We start from the raw sequence: 17,214 nt of genomic DNA, 5'->3' as shown, positions 1-17,214 counted from the left end.
ACCCCAGACCAGGCCAGAGGAACAGTAGCTGTCAGCTAGTAGACACTCAAAGATTTGCAGAGTGAGTGTTTGAGTGCTTTGTTCACGTGGCCCTTGGTGGTAGACGGGAGGAGTGCTCCTTTGTGCCCATTTTACAGATGAGGACAGTTGAGAACAGACACCACTGGAAGCACTGTGAGTTGGGAGGGCCCCCCTACGCTGTTTGCTCTGTCAGGGTGGCAGAGCTTCCGTGAGGTCTCACTTGTGGACTGTGGCCTGCTGGGCATAGGTAGAAATTGGTTCATCCTAGTAATTCCCAATTATGGGCAGGGAATGTTTGACAATACCTGGAGTTGCTTTTGGTTGTCACAAAATTGAGAAACCCTGCTGTTGGCCAGGCATGGTGGCTCACACCTAGAATCCTGCACTTTGGGAAGCTGAGGTCAGAGGATCACTTGAGGCCAGATGTTTGAGACCAGCCTGGACAACATAGTGAGACCCTGCCTCTAGAAAAAATAGATGAGTAAAAAAAAAAAAAAAAATAGATAAAATAATCTATAGCTACACATGGTGCTCTGTGCCTGTGGTCTCAGCTGCTTTGGTGGCTGAGGTGAGAGGATTGCTTGAGGCCAGGAGTTTGAGCCTACAGTTCCACCTATGACTGCACCATTGCACTCCAGCCTGGGTGACAGAGCAAGACCCTGTCTCAAAAAACAAAAACACGAAAACAAAAAAGAAAAGAAACCCTGCTCTGTACCGTTCTGTGTGGTCGTGTGGGAGTCCTCAAACGCAGCAGTGTTGATTATAACAGCTGGTGCTGACAGATCATTTATTTGGTACTTGGCTCAGTTCTAAACACTTACACGTGTTTTGGCTTATTTTATCCTTGCAGCAGTCCTGCGAGGTAGGAGTTAATATTTCCACTATTTCGGAGATGTAGAATTTGAGGTCCAGAGAGGTTGAGTGGTTTGCCAGAAGTCACACAGCTAATACATGGTGGCATTGGCATAGAACAAGGCAGTCTGGCTCAGGAGCTCACGCTGTTAACCACTGTGCTGTGCAGTGTGTGAGCTGTGTTTGTAAATAGTCATGTGTGTTTCGTATGATATATACACAGTAAATGCATAGGCTTCACAGATTTGAGAGCTTCCTATATGCCAGGCACATTGCCAGGTGGGGATGTTACATTCCACAGTGCTCCGGGGTCAGTGTCATTGTCCCGTTTTATGGTGAGGAAACTGAGAGATTCAGTGACCTGTAGGAGGTCCCATAACTGGTTAGTGGCAGAGGCGGAGTTTGGCACCATTGCCTCCAGAGCCTGTCATTGGAGCCCCTGCCTCTGCAGTCTCTTCCTGATTAAAGAGGCTGAGATGGAAGCCTCTTCCTTCCTAGGAAGTTGCTGCTCTGGAATGCGCAGTGCCCTCCTGTGGGTTGTTTGAGAGAACCACCAGTGTCTCAGGATCTCCAGGAGATGGCTTTGGAAAACCCACCGGTAGCAGAGCAGACATGGATTCCCTGAGTCTCTGAATCTCTAACCTCCCCTTTCCTTGCCATTAGGGCAAAGGACTGTGGCCTACAAATTATAATTGAGGGAAAGTAGAGAACAGAAACAGTGTGGTATTACCTGAACTCACACAGCATCAGTGTCTATTCTAGAGCTCTACTGTCTGGTGCGGTAGTCACAAGGCACAAGTGGCTATTTCAGTTTCAACTATTAAAATTAAATAAAGCCTGGGTGCAGTAGCTCACGCCTGTAATTCCAGCACTTTGGGAGGCCAAGGTGGGTAGATTGCTTAGTCCAGGGGTTCGAGACCAGCCTGGGCAACATGGCAAAACCTTGTCTCTACAAAAAATTCAAAAATGTGCTGGGCGTGGTGGCCCACACCTGTAATCCCTGCTACTCGGGAGGCATAGAACATTTCCATCTTTACAGAAAACTACCTTAGATAGCACTGTTCTAGTGCAGCGATTCCCGGGCTTTTTTGACACTAGAGACCGGTTTCATGGAAAGGGCGGGGGGTGATTTTGATATGAAACTGTTTCACCTTAGATCCTCAGGCAGTAGTTAGATTCTCATCAGGAGTGCACAGCCCAGGTCCCTTGCATGCGCAGTTCACAGTAGGGTTTGCGCTGCTCTGAGGATCTAATGCCACCGCTGAGCTGACAGGAGGCAGAGCTCAGGCGGTGATGCTCACTTGCCCACTGCACCGTCCTGCTGTGTGGCCCAATTCCTAACAGGTCATGGACTGGTGCCTGTCTGTGGCCCGGGGGTTTGGGACCTTGTTCCAGAGGAGTATGGCCTGTGGATTAAAAGCAGGCTGTCTGGATTAAAATCCCAGTTCTGCTTCTGATAGCCACAGTATAATATGGGCAAAGGCATTCACCTACCTAGACTTCAGTTTTCTCATTTGTAAGTTGGGTAGTAATAGAAATTATTCGGAGTCACCATACAAATTAATTACATGCGAAACCCAGCACAGTGCTTAGCACATAGGAAGTGCCCTCTGAAAAATAGCCACCGCCATCATCATCATCATCATGATTATTTTTGAGACGGAGTCTCACTCTGTCCCCCATGTTGGAGTGCAGTGGCATAATCTCGGCTCACTGCAACCTCCACCTCCCGGATTTCAGTAATTCCCTTGCCTCAGCCTCCCGAGCAGCTGGGATGACAGGTGCCTGCCACCAGATGGGGTTTTACTATGTTGGCCAGGCTGGTGTCAAACTCCTGACCTTAAGTGATCTGCCCACCTCGGCCTCCCAAAGTGGTGGGATTACAGGTGTGGGCCACTGTGCCTGGCCATCATCATCATTATTATTAGAAATTCAGAGTCCAGGTCTGCCTCCTGCACACGGCCACTCCTCCCTGCAGTGTCTGGCCGGCAGTCAGCTCACCCTCCGCATTGTGGAGTTTAACTCCAAGTGTCTGCAGGGATCGCTGTGTTTGGCTACTCCATGGCCGTGTCCATGGGGGGGATCTTCGCTTCCCGCCGTCTGCACCTGGACCTGCTGGACAACGTCCTGCGGTCACCCATGAGCTTCTTTGAGCGGACCCCCAGCGGGAACCTGGTGAACCGCTTCTCCAAGGAGCTGGACACGGTGGACTCCATGATCCCGCAGGTCATCAAGATGTTCATGGGCTCCCTGTTCAACGTCATCGGTGCCTGCATCATTATCCTGCTGGCCACGCCCATTGCTGCCGTCATCATCCCTCCCCTCGGCCTCATCTACTTCTTCGTCCAGGTAAGAGGTGGGGTCTTAATATTCGGGACCAGCCCTACTGTGTGTTACACACCAGTGTCACCTAAAGCCTCATCTCATCTCACCATGTCTCCAGTGTGGTGCTTTTGAAGCTTGTAGATTTGTTTTTGTCAGTTCCTAATACCTAAATTGATTGTGTTTTTGCTCACAATAACCAAATGCACTTTTTTTGTCAAATCCACTTTTTCCCTAAGTTTTATTTTTCCATCTGTCAATTTAAAAAGGAAACAAAACCTATAGCTATGAAGACAACTTTATTATTGAAATTTCTTCTTTTTCTCTTTTTGAGATGGTACAGTCTTGACTCACTGCAGCCTCTCCCTTCTGGTTCAAGTGATTCCCCTGCCTCAGACTCCCGAGTAGCTGGGACTACAGGCACGCACCATCATGCCTGGCTAATTTTTGTGTTTTTAGTAGAGATGGGGTTTCATGAATATTGGCCAGGCTGATCTCAAACTCCTGACCTCAGGTAATCCACCCACCTCAACCTCCCAAAGTATTGGGATTACAGGCGTGAGCCACTGCACCTGGCCTAAAATTCCATTAAGTATAAAATTGTTTAGTTCCTAAGCCTCCTGCAGATAGTAGAAACATGAATAATAGGAGCTTAAACAAGGTAGGTGTTTCTTTTGCTCTGTCATAATAGAAATGTAGAGGTAGGCTGTTCAGGGCTGGTATGGCATCTTAATGAGTTTAAGATCCCATATACCTGCTTTTATTTAAAAATTTAAAAATTGTTACCATATTTTTATAAGCTCTTCATTCTTCAGTTGGCCTCATGGCCCAAGATGGCTGCTAGGTCTCCAGCCATTATATCTATATTTCAGTCAGCAAGTCTGAGGAGGGGAAGCAGGGCAAGGGAGTGTATGGGCGCTGAATCAGCACCACCCCCTTATCTGCAGGCACACATTCTAAGACCCCCCCCCAATGGATGCCTGAAGCCACACATAGTACTGAATGGTACATACGCTGTTTGTTTCCTGTACACACATACCTGTGATAAAGTTAAATTTATAAATTTAGCATAGTAAGAACTTAATAGTAATAATGTACGATAATGGAACAATTATAACAATATGCCACTATCACTGCTCTTGCACTTGAGGGGCATTATTTTTATTACTTTTTGAGACAGAGTCTAGCTCTGTCCTCCAGGCTGGAGTGCAGTGACGCCATCTTGGCTCATTGCAACATCTGCGTCCCAGGTTCAAGTGATTCCCTTGCGTCAGCCTCCCAAGTAGCTGGGATTACAGGCGTGTACCATGCCCAGCTAATTTTTGCATCTTTAGTAGAGATGAGTTTTCACCATGTTTGGCCAGGAAGGTCTCAAACTCTTGACCTCAAGTGATTCGCCCACCTTGGCCTCCCAAAGTGCTGGGATTACAGGCATGAGCCACTGTGCCCAGCCAGGGGCATTCTTAAATAAATTCGGGTTACTTACACATAAGCACTGCAGAACCATCGCAGTCAGTCCGATAACCGATACTGCTGTTAAGTAACTGAACTGACAGGGAGGATCTGCAGCATGGATCTGCTGGAGAAAGGGGTGATTCACACTCTCATGGGACTGTGGAAGATGTCATCAGACTACTCAGAAGGGTGCACAATTTAAAACTTACACTGGCCAGGCGCTGTGGCTCACAGCTTTAATTCCGGCACTTTGGGAGGCCAAGGCTGGATGTTCACCTGATGTCAGGAGTTCCAAACCAGCCTGGCCAACATGGTGAAACCCCCTCTCTACTAAACATTTAAAAATTAGCTGGGCATGGTGGTGGGTGCCTGTAATCCCAGCTACTCCGGAGGCTGAGGCAAGAGAATTGCTTGAACCCAGGAGTTGGAGGTTGCAGTGGTGTGACACTGCATGCCAGCCTGGTGGTGACAAACAGAGTGAGACTCCATCTTGGAAAAAAAAAAAAGTATACATTATTTATTTCTGATATTTTTCATTTACTGTTTTTGGACCACAGTTGACCATGGATAACTGAAACCATGTGTATTAGTTTGTTGTCATACTGCTATGAATAAACACCTGATACTGGGTAATTTGTTGAGGAGAGAGGTGTAATTGACTCACAGTTGTGCATAGCTAAGGAGGCCAGGCAGAAGGAGATGCAGACATGTCCTCCTTCACATGGCGGGTGGAAGAAGAATGAGAGCCCAGGGAAGCCAGGAGCCCCTTGCAAAACTCCGTATCTTGTGAGCACTAACTCACTGTCATGAGAACAGGTTGGGGGAAACTGTCTCCGTGATTCAGTTACCTCCACCTGGTCCCTCCCATGACACCTGGGGATTAAGGGAACTATAGTTCAGGGTGAGATTTGGGTGGAGACATAACCAAACCATGTAACCGTGGAAAGTGAGACCTTGGATAAGAGGGACACCTGTACATCTAATTGTCCAGAACTTAGCCATGGGACCACCTCTACTCACAAGGGACCCTGGGAAGTGCCGTATTTCACCTGGGCACATTGCACTTCCCAAGAAGAAGTTTCTGTTGGGGCCGGGCGTGGTGGGTCACGCCTGTAATCATAGTCCTTTGGGAAGCCGAGGCGGGTGGACCACCTGAGGTCAGGAGTTGGAGACCAGCCTAATTAATATGGTGAAACCCAGTCTCTACTAAAAATACATAACTTAGCCAGGTATGGTGGCATGCGTCTGTAGTCCCAGCTACTCAGAAGACTGAGACAGGAGAATCGCTTGAACCCAGGAGGCAGAGGTTGCAGTGAACAGAGATCACACCACTGCACTCCAGCCTGGGCCACAGAGCGAGACTGTCTCAGAAAAAAAGATAAAGAAGCTTCTGTTGGGAAAGAAGGGGAAATTGTGTAGGCAGTCAGTCTGTGCTGCATCTCTTCTGCAGAAACTGTTATTTGTTCTTTGAACACGTGGTTTCTTAGGGTGCCACAGGATAGATGTTTTTAATGGAAGAGCTGAGAGTGCAAACTCAAGTTGGTCTATTCCAAAACTGTGCCGTTACTTACCCCTAAAGGATTAACTGCAGCACAATTTCCGGTAAGGAAGGGTTGTTTAGATAGGAGCATTTCAGCTGCAATGCAAAATAAGAGTAAGAATCCATGAGGTTTGCCATATCTCAAACCAGGCTGCACAGCCGTTCAGGTGGCGTCCAGGAGGCCTCGCTTCAGTCATCCGTACCCTGTGGCCCACCACACTGTGGCCCAGTGATTGATGAGAACAAACAGTGGTGGAATCAGAGAGAGTAGGTCCAGTTCCCAGAGTCTCGTTATTCCCCTTGAAATTGCTGCCAGCTTTTTTTTTTTCACATTTACCAAAAAATGTTATCTACGTTCATACGCCAGCTGGAAAAGTTCCTGAAACACTTGAACAAAACAGGGCAAATGCGATGTGGAAGGCACCTTAAATATCTGCCAACAGCAGGACCCTGGGTACGCCACGGAGCGATGTGGCTTCCAGCAGGGTCATTAGAAGGCACTGTTACTGCAGCACCAAGGATTTTATTTTTCAACAACAAAGGAAATGATTTCAGCAAAGGGCCAAGTTGTGTGTGCACCGTCATTATCACTGAGACGAAGTGCACGATGTGTGTGGGCAGGACTGGAGGGGAGGCAGATACATGAAAACATCATCTTTTTAAGGGTTGAGATCATAGGATAATTAATGTTTAATCGCTTTTGGCTAAATGTACGTTTAGCCTCTCATCAGGCAATCTCGTTCCTAAGTGTATATGGAAAAAAAAAAAGAGAAGGATAAAGAGAGAAAAGGCAGCGCTTAGAATGTTCTTAGCATCTAGATTCGTGATCGCCGCAAACTAGAAACAACTCAAATGTCCATTAACAGGACCATGGAGAAATAAATTGTGATATAATTATATAGTTTATGACTGAGTAGTAAAAAGGAATGCAGTGCTCATATACAAAATCATTTGGGTTTATCTCATAGATATTACAGTACTGAAAAGAAGCCAGACACAAAAGAGTATGTCCTGTGAGATTTCCTTTATATGAAGTTCAGCCGGGTGCAGTGGCTCATGCCTGTAATTCCAGCACTTTGGGAGGCTGAGGCGGGAGGATCACTTGGGCCCAAAAGTTCAAGACCAGCCTGGGCAACATGGGAAAACCTGGTCTCTATAGAAAATACAAAAATGAGCTGGGTGTGGTAGCAGGTAGTCCCAGCTGCTTGGGAGGCTGAGGTGGAAGGGTCTCTTGAGCCTGGGAGGCGGAGGTCGCAGTGAGTTAAGGTTGTGTCAGTGCACTTCAGCCTTGGTGACAGAGCAAGTTGTCTCAAAAAAAAAATAAACGTCAAATCGATAGGGCAGGTGGATCACCTGAGGTCAGGAGTTTGAGACCAGCCTGGCCAACATGGTGAAACCCTGTCTCTACTGAAAATACAAAAATGAGCTGGATGTGGTGGCAGGCACCTGCAATTTCAGCTACTTGGGAGGCTGAGGCAGGAGAATTGGTTGAACTTGGGAGGCAGAGATTGCAGTGAGCTGAGATCATGCCACTACACTCCAGCCTCGGTGATAGAATGAGACTCTGTTTCAAAAAAAATCAGATCATTCCTGAACAAATATCTGTCTCAGGTTAGATTTTTCCAGTAAATAAGGTTCCGAGGCAGAGGCAAGTGGAGGAAATTGAACAGGCAACACACTTGAGGGCGACTTGCATCTGGACTATTGAGAAAGATAGCTGGTGAGAGAGGAAGGAGGGTGGTCCAGGGTAAGGTGGGGGCAGATCACCTGGACCTTCGGCCGTGCAGAGGGGTCTGGATTTCATGGCGGGGAGGGTGGGAACAGCTGGAGGAGAAATGATATCTGATCTACATTCCAGGAATTGGCAGAACAGCTGTTTTGAGAGTGTCTGGGGTTGTGCAGTGCCTGGGTTCACTTACAGAGTTTCTGGGGCCTCAGAAGGCTCTCCATCTGTGGGTTCCAGTTCACGCCCGTGCTACCACCCAGAAAGAAGCTGCCAATCACGGAGGCCTTGTAAAAGCCACCTGTTGCTATTGATGCTCTCTGTTGGACTCTGCCCCCAAGTGGCCCAGCACATCTGGCCCAGGGCAGGAGGCAGGGAGCCAAGTTCCTAGCGACCTTCCTTAGTTTTCCCAGCTCTGCTGTTGATAAGCAATTGTAGGCGCCTTTGGGAGTCGGGAACTGCATACTCAACAGTTTCTCTAGGAGAGCACACGTGTCCTCAAACCACCAGCCCAGCATCTGTTCCACAGCGCCTCAGAACTTGGAGAGGGTGGTGGCTTTTGTTCTGAATCTAACGAGACTCATCAGGTGGCTCTTGGTGCCTGGCACTGGTGGAATGCCCAGGTTGGGGCAGGCAGAGCAGATGAGACGTCTGCCCACCAGGTGGGTGGAGCTACTGGTGAAATGTGTCATCGCAGTCCAGGAACTGGGACACTGAGCCTGGAGATGGTGCCCGTGTTGGAGGATGGGAGGGGCTCCGCCAGGAAGTGATATTTGTGCTCTCATCTGCTGGGTGATGAGGAATGGCCCAGAAGGGACAGAGACGTGGTGGAGGCAGGCAGCCTGCGTGTAGGGAAGGAGGGGGAGAGTTACAGGACCAGGTGAGTAGGGGGAAGCATAGTTGGCACCTCTAAGAGCATTGGGAGGCCATCGAGGGAGGCAGATGATGAGATTTGCCTTATCCTCGTGGGCATCTCAGCTGGGCTGAGAGTGCTGGCACCAGCCATTACATGGCCAGTCACTCTTGAGGGCATGTGATCAGCAGGCAGAATTCTGTCACTTAATGATAACAGTAGTCACCATGGAATGGAGTGCTTCCTGTTAGGTCAAACTATGTGAGATTGCTAATACTCATTTCTTATCTACAGAAACAGCCGTGTCTTATGGTTCACCCTAATATGACCGGGCACTGTGCTGAGTGACATCATGTATGTCTGTATGATTTATGGAATAATGTGTACGTGTAAATTTACATCAGAAGTATGATTGTCTAATTCTTACATGTCACCCTTACAATTACCCTGTGAAGTAAGCCCTGATTTTTTTTTTTTTTTTTTTTTTTTTAATAATTTTCTATTTTTGTAGAGATGGTGTTTTGCCATGTGCCTGGGCTGGTCTCAAACTCCCGGCCTCAAGTGATCTCCCCCCTCGCCCTCCCAAAGGGTGGGTATTACAAGTGTGAGCCACCACACCAGGCTGAGCAACCGTCATTGTTCCCATTTTACAGATAAGGAAACTGAGGCTTAGAGAAACAGCCTGTTAGCCAATCAGTAGTTGAGTCAGGATTTGACCTGAGGTCTGGTTGACCTGAAAGCCTGTGCTAAAACCACACTGCTGGTTCCAGAAAACACTAGAGGTTAAAGGCTTCAGAGAAGCTGTGGAGGGTAGAGGGTAGCACTTTCAGCCCAGATGGTCTGGGTTTGAATCACACAGCTCTGCACCTTGCTAGCCACATGGCGAAACATGGCGACCTTGGGGAGGAGATTAAACTAGCTTCTTTGTGCCTTAGTTTACCCATCATATATAGGAATGAGCACCTCATAGGTTTTTTTGTGAGGATTGAATGAACTGATGTTTGTAAAAATGCTAAGAACAATGCCTGGGGCTGTGGGCCTTGCACAGGCATGAGCTCTTATTGTCACTGTCCTGATCGTTGGCGGGGCGGTACCTGTGGCTCACCAGGTGAGCGGACACCCCTGTGAGAGCAGCCCGGCTCTGACATGGTGCCTCCTGGAGGTGTCGGTTGTGTCTAGACTTTCTCCAGCTCAGCCCTGGGAGGATGGATGAAGGAACTTTCATCAACTCCCCACGTCCGTTCTCTACCCTAGAGGTTCTACGTGGCCACCTCCCGGCAGCTGAAGCGCCTCGAGTCGGTCAGCCGCTCCCCCGTCTATTCCCATTTCAACGAGACCTTGCTGGGGGTCAGCGTTATTCGGGCCTTCGAGGAGCAGGAACGCTTCATCCGCCAGAGTGATCTGAAGGTGGACGAGAACCAGAAGGCCTATTACCCCAGCATCGTGGCCAACAGGTAGGCATGGTGGGACGCACAGGAGGGGGCGAAGGAGGTACCTGAGCACCTCATTCCTTTGCCTCGATCTCTTCCTTGCACCTTGGGCTGGGTGTAAAGGCAAATCTGGGCCTTGGCAGAAAGGATGGAGAGGCTTGAAGATTGTCAGCGGCAGGCTCTGCCATTGAGTGTCTTCACACTGCTGTTTCTGTCTGGGGGTCATGCACCCCTGGATGAAGTGTGTCAGAAGCAATTTACTAATATTAAGCTGAACCATGTAGATTGTCATCTTGTGGGCCAGATGTCATGGCTCACGCCTGTAATCCCAGTACTCTGGGGTCCCTTGAGGCCAGGGATTCAAGGCCAGCCTGGGCAACATAGCAAGACTCTTATCTTTCTCTCTAAGAAAAAAAAAAAAGTAGCCTGTGATGGTGATGTGTGCCTGTAGTCCCAGCTTCTTGAGAGGCTGAGGCTGAGGCTGAGGCTGGAGGCTCATTTGAGCCCAGGAATTTGAAGAGCTATTATTGTACCACTGCACTCCAGCCTGGGTGGCACAGTGAGACCCTGTCTCGGGGAAAAAAAAGGAGAGCGGGGTTGGGGATTGACCTCTTGTGGATCACAGAGAATACCGTCAGTCCAAAGGAGGCAGAAGTTTGCTAATTATTTGCTGAATTTAGAGAAGTGTCTGACTTACCCCTAAAATAGAATCCCTCTCACCGATTTGCGTCCTGATAGACTCTTATGAAGCAGCAGCAGCACCCCAGAGGTGACCCATAACCATCAGCCCATCTCACACACTCTAATCCCATAGTGTAAGTCTGGGCAGGCCAACGCTGAATGACGAGAGACCTTGACTTTCCTCGCACAATTTTTAGGGAGGGGTTTGTCACAGTCCAGCTGTGTCTGTCAGAGTAGGAGAATCAGTCACATGTTTCGTAAGTGCTGCAGTGAAGAAAAGATCAACACCCCATCTTCCTAGAAAGGTTTATATTTTAGAAGAAAATTAAAATATTAGTTCTAGTGCTATATGATATCATACGAAGCCTACCTTTTAAACAAATAAGATGGCCAGGCACAGTGGCCTACGCCTGTAATCCCAGCACTTTGGGAGGCCAAGGCAGGTGGATCACCAGAGGTCAGGAGTTCGAGACCAGCCTGGCCAACATGGCAAGACCCTGTATCTACTAAAAATACAAAAAAATTAGCCGGGCCTGGTGATGAGTGCCTGTAGTCCCAGCTACTCAGGAGGCTGAGGCAGGAGGATCACTTGAACCTGGAAGGTTGAGGCTGCAGTGAGATGTGATCATGTCATCCACACTCCAGCCTGGATGATAGAGCAAGACCCCATCTCAAAAAACAAAACGATAAAAAACAAGATTTCTGTTTATATACAGGGTTAAATAGTATGTTTTAGTCTGGGCGTGGTGGCTCATGCTTGTAATCCCAGCACTTTGGGAGGCCGAGGTGGGCAGATCACCTGAGGTTAGGAATTCCAGACCAGCCTGGACCAACATGGAAAAACCTCATCTCTACTAAAAATACAAAATCAGCCGGGTGTGGTGGTGTACCTGTAATCCCAACTACTCGGGAGGATGAGGCAGGAGAATCACTTCAACCTGGGAGGCGGAGGTTGCAGTGAGCCGAGATTGCATCATTACACTCCAGCCTGAGCGACAAGAGTGAAATTCCATCTCAAAAAAAAGAAAAGTATACTTTAACATTTTGAAATGAAGGCTGGTCTGGCTTTGGGAACGTTACAAGGATGTTTAATCGTAGTATTGTGTTTCTCACTCCCCTCAGATCTGTCTCGTGAGAAGAGACTGTTATTTTATACTTGTTCTTAACCAAAAGGCTGAGAAACAGTGATGGTTATTTTAAATCACTGGTGCCTCTAATAGTTGATGTCTTTGTCTTCTTAGTATTTAGGAATTTCCAGGATGTCTTTTTTTTTTTTTCTTTTTTGAGTTAATGCACATATATATATATTTTGAGACAGGGTCTCTTTCGCCCAGTCTGGAGTGCAGTGGCATGATCTGGGCTCACTGCACCTTCACCCTCCCAGATTCAATTAATTCTCCCACCTCAGTCTCCCAAGTGGCTGAGATCGCTGAGATCACAGGTGTGCGCCACCACACCCAGCTAACTTTTGTATTTTTAGTAGGGACGGAGTTTTGCCATGTTGGCCAGGCTTGTCTGGAGCTCCTGACCTAAGTGATCCACCCACTTTGGCCTCCCAAAGTGCTGGGATCACAGGCTTGAGCCCCCGCACCTGGCCTATATGTATGTATTTTAAAGGCTTCAATGACGAAAAGTTGGTTCTTAAAAAGGCAAGCTTCAGATTCCAGAGAAGATTGCCTCTGGAGAGCTCTGTTTTAATCCATGGGTTTGCCAGATTAATGAGGATTTACTGGCATCATGTCCTTTCCATCCTCCCTGCCCTGTGCCTGTTGTGCATGTTTTGAAAAAGCAGTGCCAAGAAGGCCTGTCTCTGGAACTATTGCGGAGTTACTTGAGTTAGCAGAGTCCCCTTCTGTCCCCAAGAGCTGGAAGCCAAGTCTCTGAAAAGCTGACTCCATGCCTGTCTGTCTGCCTGTGTGTCTTCGACAGGTGGCTAGCCGTGCGGCTGGAGTGTGTGGGCAACTGCATTGTCCTGTTCGCTGCCCTGTTCGCGGTGATCTCCAGGCAGAGCCTCAGCGCTGGCTTGGTGGGTCTCTCCGTGTCTTACGCGTTGCAGGTAAGAGAGGATGCTCGCAGTTGGGTCATTAACGTCTGTTAATAGGGGAGTCAGTTGTCCTTTGCTTTGGATTCCAACTGCAGCAGGAATCGGGGAGAGGCAAGTGAGAGGCACGGAGTTTGAGGAGTGGGTACGGTGCCTGGTGACCAACTAGAGCAGAGAGGAATTTGACCTGTAGCCAGGATTTGCCCCATTACTCAAAGATACTACTTGGTGGCCCAAGAGGATACTTCCATCTATAAGGGGAATGCTTTTAAAACTATGAATTTCCCTCTAAGCACTGCTTTAGCTGCATCTCTCAAATGGTGATACATTGTGTTTTCATATTGTCACCTAGTTCAAAGTATTTTCCAGTTTTCTTTCTGATTGCTTATGTGGCCCGTGGGTTATTTTGGAAACATGATACATCCTTAGGAGGAGGCAGCGTGGCAGGCCTGAGTGACGGCTGTACCTGGGGTTGCTCATTTTTTCTGTACCTTTCTTACCTGAATGTTTCATAATTCATAACTTTTTTTTTTTTTTTTTTTTTAAGACAGAGTCTCACTCTGTTACCCAGGCTGGAGTGCAGTGTTGTGATCTCGCCTCACTGCAACCTCCATCTCCCAGGTTCAAGTGATTCTCCTGCCTCAGCCTCCCGAGTAGCTGAGATTACAGGTGTGCATCACCATGCCTGGCTAATTTTTGTATTTTTAGTAGAGGCGGTGTTCACCATGTTGGCCAGGCTGATCTCAAACTCATGACCTCAGGTGACCCATCCTCCTTGGCCTCCCATAAGTCAATCTTATTGGAAATAATTTGTTTCCTGTTACCTCAGTGAAAAGAGAAAAGGAAAATAAAGTCCACCTGCTCACTCTAGAAATGCCATGTGACTGTTCCACTTGCAGGTCACCACGTACTTGAACTGGCTGGTCCGGATGTCATCTGAGATGGAAACCAACATTGTGGCGGTGGAGAGACTCAAGGAGTATTCAGAAACTGAGAAGGAGGTAGGCAAGGGCCCTGGCCCGACCTCTCGGTCTTTGGTGTAGCTTTACCCCAAGCACATCTCTGAGCCCTATCCTGTGTACCCTCTGCCTCTGAGTAGGAGAGTGAGCTGGCTACCCCCTCCAGGTAGAAGCGCGTCTGACTCTTGTCCAGTCTCTTTGCGGCACTTACTTAGAGCCTGGCTGTAGGGTGAGAACAGTTGGCCAGCTTTCCCCAAGATCTGGGGTATCCATATACAAGACTGGGATGCTGGCAGGGCATTCAGAAGGTACTCACATTGTGAAGAAGTTTCCCCTCTAATTCTCTTTCATACGTTTTGACGACATTACAGAGAAAGTCTGTTTGGTGCTAGCAGGTCTTTAACACTTTAGCAATTGAGATGATCTCCCTTCAACAGATAGATAAACAGTAGCCTTCACACATAGAGCCTTCAACAGGACAGCCTCTGTCTTGTATCAGAAATAACCTATTATTTATGTGTTTGGTATTTTTTTTTTTTTTCCTGAGATGGAGTCTCACTGTTGCCCAGGCTGGAGTGCAGTGGCATGATCTCAGCTCACTGCAGCCTCCACCTCCCAGGTTCAAGTAATTCTCCTGCCTCAGCCTCTTGGATAGCTGGGATTACAGGCACCTGCCATCACACCTGGTTAGTTTTTGTATTTTTAGTAGAGATGAGGTTTCACCAACTTCGCCAGGCTGGTCTCGATCTCCTAACCTTGGGTGATCCACCCTCCTCGGCCTCTGAAAGTGCTGAGATTACAGGCGTGAGCCACTGCTTCCGGCCTGTCTGTTATGTATTTATATGGGAGACTCCTGTTACAGAAAATAATACTGTTCTTCTGTTTGTGGTGGTAATAAATTTTCCTCTGAAGTAAGTTGAGAAATGAGGTGTAAGTGAGTTGATTAGGTGTATTAAAACAAGAGAATCGGTGCCTGCATACTACACAAATGATGTAGTCGGGTACTGAACCAAGTTTGGGAAAACTTGCAGTCATTTAACCCCAGTCCCCTTTTTATAGATGGAGAAAAAGGGAACCTGGGGAAGAACAATGGCTTCAAGGTCCCAAGTGGCACAGTAGAACAGCTGTGACTGGGACCCATGTCTGCAGACTTTTATGATGTCACATTGTCCTTAATAACTGCCTTCTTAGACCCTGAACACCAGCATGATTAGGAACAGCAGCGATAACCACCCCCACCCCACAATTAATGATAGGGACACGCGTTGTGCCTTGTAGTATGTCAGGCCCAGACCTAAACGTTTTAACACAGAGTAACCCACTCAACCTTTACCTCGCCCTATTTTTGAGGCAGGTCTCACTCTTGCGCAGTCTGGAGTGTAATGTGATCTCACTCACTGCCTCCCAGGCTCAAGTGATTCTCTCACCTCTGCCTCCTGAGTGGCTGGGACCACGGGCACATGCCACCACGGCCGGCTGGTTTTTGTGTTTTTAGTAGAGTTGGGGTTTTGCCATGTTGCCCACACTGGTCTCGATGTCCTGAGCTCAAGTGATCTGCCTGCCTTGACCTCCCAAAGTGCTGGGATTATAAGTGGCAGCCACCGCACCTGGCCCAGCCATATGATTTTCATGCTCTTAATACCCCCGTTTTACAGATGAGGAAACAGACAGAAAGGTGAAGGTACTTGTCCAGGATTCCATGGCTGGTAAACGGCAGACCTAGGCTTTGAGCCTGTGCCTCCTCGGAGGCCCTATTCAGTGCCATGGGAGTCATGCTACACTGCCTCCTGAGGAAATGCCCCTTAGGAGTAAGATCAAGGCCTCGGGGAAGGTCTGTCCTCCCCAGGAATTCACGGAGGTGACCTCTGCCCACTCCTTTAACATTCTGACTGGGTGACCCAGGTCCCCTGTCACGGGTGAGCATTATAAGAAGGGCGTGAGTGCCCCCCGAGGAACCAAGGGTGCATTATACCGGCAGCTTCCAACTTGACATTGAATTTATTTACAGGGTATTTCATTAGTTTTGTTTTTGTTTTGAGATGTAATTTTGCTTTTTTTGCCCAGGCTGCAGGCTGGCATTACAGGTACCCACCATGCCGCCCAGCTAATTTATTTCATTGGTTTTTTTTTTTTTTTTTTAATGGTCTGTCTCTATAATATTCTGAATGCAAAAATAAATAATGAAGGCAGTGAACATTTTATTTATTTATTTTTTTAAAAGGAAGAAAGGAAGAGAAAAAAAGAATGAAGGAGAGAAAGAAAAAGGAAGAGAAAGAGGGAGAGAGAACGGGAGTATTGCTTTATTGCCTAGGCTAGAATGCAGTCTAGAAATGGGTATTGAAAACCTCTTTTATGCCAATAATTGTGCTTAACAATGGAGACAGGAAGGAATAAGGGAAGAAAATAACAAACAAGCAGCCAACCAATATTTCATTTAAACCTATGAAATGCTATGCAATTACTGAGGAGTGATTTACTTGCAATTATGTAGTCACTTTTGGAATAGGTGTGATGTGATACTGATAAGAATGTATGTTTTGTGTATTTGAAGTGGAGAGTTCATAAATGTTTATTAAGTTTACTTGTTCTGGATCTGAGTTCAAGTCCTGGATGTCCTTGTTAATTTTCTATCTCGTTGGTCAGTCTAGTATTGACAATGTGATGTTACAGTCTCCCACTATTATTGTGTGGGAGGCTAAGTCTCTTTCTAAGTCATTAAGAACTTGCCTTATGTATCTGGGTGCTCCTGTATTGGGTGCGTATATGTAGGATCGTTAGCTCTTCTTGTTGCATTGATCCTTTTACCATTATGTAATGTCCTTCTTTGCCTCTTTTGATCTTTGTTGCTTTAAAGTCTATTTTATCAGAGGCAAGAATTGCAACTCCTGCTTTTTATTTATTTGTTTATTTTTGCTCTTTGTTCGGTTGGTAAATCTTCCTCCATCCCTTTGTTTTGAGTGTTTGTGTATCGTTGCATGTGAGATGGGTCTGGATACAGCATACCGATGGGTTTTGGCTTTTTATCCAGTTTGAATAATAATATATATGAGTTTAATACTGCCATTTGATGCTAGCTGGCTGTTTTGCCCATTAGTTGATGTAAATTCTTCATTATGTTGATGCTCTTTACTTTTTGATATATTTTTGAAAAGGCTGATATTGGTTGTTCCTTTATATGTGTAGTGCTTCTTTCAGAAGCTCTTGTAAAGCAGGCCTGGTGGTGGTGAAATCTCTAAGTACTTGCTTGTTCGCAAAAGATTTTATTTTATTCATTGGTTTTTATAATAGCCTTATTGATGTGTGAATTTCACATGCCATGCAGTTCACCCAGTTAAAG

At 47.2% G+C, this 17,214-nt stretch overlaps 1 protein-coding gene across 3 annotated transcripts in view; it reads left to right on the top strand.

The window, feature by feature from the left end:
- The window catches only part of ABCC1 (ATP binding cassette subfamily C member 1 (ABCC1 blood group)), a 191,589-nt gene that overhangs the window by 160,176 nt on the left and 14,199 nt on the right, over window positions 1–17,214 (top strand). For all 3 annotated transcript variants that reach the window (XM_064362456.1, XM_064362455.1, XM_064362454.1), the window contains 4 exons: window positions 2,912–3,222; window positions 10,021–10,220; window positions 12,807–12,933; window positions 13,818–13,919. In XM_064362456.1, the coding sequence (XP_064218526.1) occupies window positions 2,912–3,222; window positions 10,021–10,220; window positions 12,807–12,933; window positions 13,818–13,919 (740 nt within the window). The remainder of the gene's footprint in view (window positions 1–2,911; window positions 3,223–10,020; window positions 10,221–12,806; window positions 12,934–13,817; window positions 13,920–17,214) is intronic.

This window comes from Aotus nancymaae, unplaced genomic scaffold (genome assembly GCF_030222135.1).
Source record: "Aotus nancymaae isolate 86718 unplaced genomic scaffold, 86718_ANA_hifiasm-v0.15.2.pri h1tg000049l, whole genome shotgun sequence".
Taxonomy (NCBI): Eukaryota; Metazoa; Chordata; class Mammalia; order Primates; family Aotidae; genus Aotus; species Aotus nancymaae.
Note: the sequence above shows the minus strand (reverse complement) of the source record. Positions and strands in the feature narration are given on the sequence as shown.